Source organism: Notolepis coatsorum (assembly GCF_963971535.1).
Source record: "Notolepis coatsorum genome assembly, chromosome: 19".
In the NCBI taxonomy this organism is placed as follows: domain Eukaryota; kingdom Metazoa; phylum Chordata; class Actinopteri; order Aulopiformes; family Paralepididae; genus Notolepis; species Notolepis coatsorum.
Window position 1 is genome coordinate 75,971,240 of NC_140183.1, and position 3,823 is coordinate 75,975,062.

Below are 3,823 nucleotides of genomic sequence, written 5' to 3' on the forward strand. Positions count from 1 at the left end.
ATAAACTGACATCACTAATTCTTACTTTCATTTGCAATACTTGATCCAATGTAAAGACAGGTATACCCCGCCAGCAAAAACAGGCATAACGTGGCATTTATTTGTCGTTGACAGAGGTTATAATTGTATGCGGTTTCAAGAGATATGCAGTTGTTGTTTAAAAAAAGAAAACTTACTTTTGCAATGTTGGTAAACTTGGAATACAATTGTATTTTTTTAAATGAGACAATGAGCATTTTACTAAAACTTGAATGTATAACGTTTAATATATAATTAAAACGTGTGTCTTATCAATAAATAACAAATAGATCATTTCAATAGACTATTGTGAAAGGTGAAGCATGCTAAGGCAAGCCAAGAACAACTGTAATTGTTTTCCCAAGTGTGGGCCGGTCTCGATTCTTATCCCCAGTGAAAATTGTTGTCATAAAATGTGACGAGGAACCATTGGCCCACTTGTGGATATAATGTGGTATAACTATATAGGCTACGTCAAGGGCATGTCAACAATTCACATTTGTATTCACATAAATTCAACCTATAATTCCAGTCGAATGTTTCAACGGAAAATGTGCCAACTTCTTTTGTACTATGATGAAATGAAAATGGGGGACCCTGATGTAAACAAGACGAACGTCTTTCTCTGGTCTGCATCCCCTTAACAATTGTATGTATTGAGCTGTACTGTACTGTACCCATTCTGCAATCTGTTAATAAACTTTTCAATCAATCAATCAATCAATACTGCTATATTCGGTTATTCAAGTTGGCTACCTGTGATTGCGTGTCATCAGAATTTAAAAGTGGTAAGAAATTAAACGAAAAGCAAATAATTTCATAAACATGTTTAATGCGAACAATATACACATATTTACACAAAGGTCATAAAAATAGGAATGTATTTCAAAACACAGGATCTATTCCTCAATATAACACGTTTCACCAATAAATAAATAATTGTATTCTGAAAACAATTTTGCACAGGTTCGATCCACAAGTCATAGTATTATGAGGTCGACCATCCATTTGACAGTCTCACACAAAAACTGAGACAACTGCTTCGATGCACTTTGACCTCCACAGAAATAAGTCCAAAAAAGGCATACAAAACAATACATTTCCCAACATTCGTCGTCAACAATAAAAAAAAAACACACCAGAATGATAGTGTGGTGGGCTGATGCTCGACTGCAAGTATATACCCATCGGGCCTTTGCACACAAAAAGGTCCCCGGCTCCACGCCCTGTGTCCTCTTTGGTTTAAATAGTATGATCCCATGTATCCAGCATTGCACTCCAGATTTACCCCGTCAATAAGCAGAATCAGCAGTCACCTGTTGATAAGACAACGTATTAAAGACATTTAGAAATGAAAGGTGCACACGCAGCCAACACAAAAAAACACCCAAAGCATGCTTTGAGTTGGAGATTATTGAGTTAAATCATTACAGTTCAGATCGGTGGAGTCCGTTATACTTAATGTTAGGCCAGTTGAGGGGGTAAAGGTCCGATAAAGCCAATGATGAATTGTTGCAATTTTTTTTTTTTTTTTACTATTAGGCCTAAATTTGGCAGATGTTGGGCCTCAAATGAAAATGACAATGAGTTGGAAAACAAGGCATACCATTTTTTGGGTTTACAGCTCTCCAGATGCTAGTGAGATGCTGACATGGACCACGCGCCCTCCATCCTCCATACAGAGAACGCATAGCTTAATCTTTCATGTGCCACATAACTGCAACTTGCCATCTTTGAGTCCAGCTCATCGCTCTGCAGTACCTGGCAGAGGAAGTCGATGTACCTGGCAGCGAGTTTGAGTGTCTGTATTTTGCTTAGTTTGTCTGAGGGCAAAGTGGGAATAATCTTCCGCAGCGACGAGAACGCCTCGTTCAGTGACTGAGTCCTCTGTCGCTCCCGCACATTAGCCATGACTCGCTGCGTCTGGAGGTCTTCGAAAGACTGGGGGCTGCTGCTGCTGGACTTTTTCCCCCTTTTCCCATGGGTCGGGCTATCTGAATCCTCCCCGTTTTTCCTGCTGCTCGATCTCCTCTTCCTCCCACATCGTTTTGGTTGCCTATCCACCTCTCCCTCGCTGTTGCTTAGACTGTCCACTGGAGACACTGGGGAACTGCCCGACTCTTCCCCGAGGTTTTCTTCAGACATCACCCTCGGTTAGCCCGCGACCAAAATGTCCAAAACGCCCCCCTTTCATGGAGTTAACGGATAATTCCCTCTCTGTCTTCTTTGGAGACGCCAGAGGATCCATAGATGAGGCGCAGAGACAACAAGTATTTTCTGATACTTGGGAAACTTAGGGAGTTCTTATAGCCTGCATGGCGCACGGATTTTGGAGAGCTAGAGGATTGGCCAACAAAATGAATTACGCGAAAGGAGGGGTGGGCGCAGCCAAGGAACTATCACACAAACTCTCCCCGTATAGCGTCCTGAAAACAAAGTGGGAGACAGTGTTGGAAAAAGGATACCGCTTTGTAATCTGTACGTAGCGTTCGCCTATTGTCATTCAATAAGCCAATTTGATGCCTTTTATTTTATTTTCAACATAACGCAACATGAAGTCAGTGTTATTCGTGTTTCAGATATTTGATGAAGACAATTTTACTAAAGCCAACTGTGAATCGATAAGTCCGTTTAAAAGCAACTGCCAATTTATAGGCCAGGTTGTATGCATGGATTCCATGGAATTTAAACCAAAAAGATAGCATATATTATAAAATCATCGCCAATATTTAATCTGTATACATCATTTAATGTACAAGTCGTGCGTAAAAGGTGCGTAAAAGGTGCGTCATTCTATCCAAGCAATCGAAATTCAAGACAATTGCAAGAAGATGACTATACGTCTTTGTCGTTCACCCATAATACAGTCTAATCTATCAATTGAGATTCAGATATTTAGTAATTTATTATGTAATCCTTGCCTTAGAATTGGTTCATTTCTTTCCCTTAGTATAGCCTTGTTCATTATGGTAAATGAATAACGGTGCTATACATACGTTTTAATTGAGCCTTAATCAAACTACGATCAAATGACATGTATGTAGGCAAATGTAATTGCAATGCATTTTTCGACATGCAGCCAACTCTGCATGAGTTGGACTTTCTTCTGCAAAGACTTGCAACATGCTATGGTTATATTCCCCACAAGAGGGCACATTTCTAGTACATCTTTACCACAAAAGAATGAATTGCTGGTTTGCATGCTTATCCATTCCATGGGACAATGCAATACAAATAAAAAGTGATCACTCATCGCCGATATACTTGCAATTTAAAGAGGAATGAAGAGCCTCCCTGTATTGGCCAACGGTGGTATTTACCAGGATGTGGGTGATACAATATCCATATTGTTTGGTAGAGGGATTACCTTGTTTAGGTTGAGGTTGGCTGTGGTCCACAGGAGCGGCATCGGCAGCAGGAAACAGGAGGGCAGGCGGGTTCAGGGGTCACAACACCAGTGAACATCCATTCACATGTCCGCAGAGGCCTGAGAGCAACGCATTGTTCTGTGGGGGAAACCTCGGGGTACTAACAACACATTGGGTTGTTTTAAGTGCGACTTCTGTTACCTATAACTTAATCTGTTTAACATTTTAGGGTCAAACAGGAGACCCCCCCCCCACACACACACAGACATACATTTTACTACGTGTTCATTCTTTGATACAAACACAGTCTATTCTATTCTAGCACTACACTGCAGTGCAGGTACTAAAATTACGAGGTATATTTATATAATATCTAAGTTATACCTGCACCCATGGTGTCCTTAAATTCTGAGATTTGGAAGTTGTTTGTATCCACT

The 3,823-nt window shown here is 40.4% G+C and overlaps 1 protein-coding gene across 1 annotated transcript; it reads right to left on the reverse strand.

The window, feature by feature from the left end:
• Window positions 1-833: 833 nt before the first annotated feature.
• On the reverse strand, window positions 834-2,283 carry twist1b (twist family bHLH transcription factor 1b). The gene is made up of 2 exons (XM_084336090.1): window positions 1,625-2,283; window positions 834-1,334 (listed from the first exon to the last, which is right to left on the reverse strand). Exon 1 carries the CDS (start codon window positions 2,161-2,163, stop codon window positions 1,654-1,656), a length of 510 nt encoding a protein of 169 aa, XP_084192216.1. The 5' UTR covers window positions 2,164-2,283; the 3' UTR covers window positions 834-1,334; window positions 1,625-1,653.
• Between the last annotated feature and the right edge of the window lie 1,540 nt (window positions 2,284-3,823).

Excerpts from the sequence above, each read along its gene's own strand:
- twist1b (XM_084336090.1), bottom strand. The coding sequence starts at position 2,163 with ATGTCTGAAGAAAACCTCGGGGAAGAGTCGGGCAGTTCCCCAGTGTCT.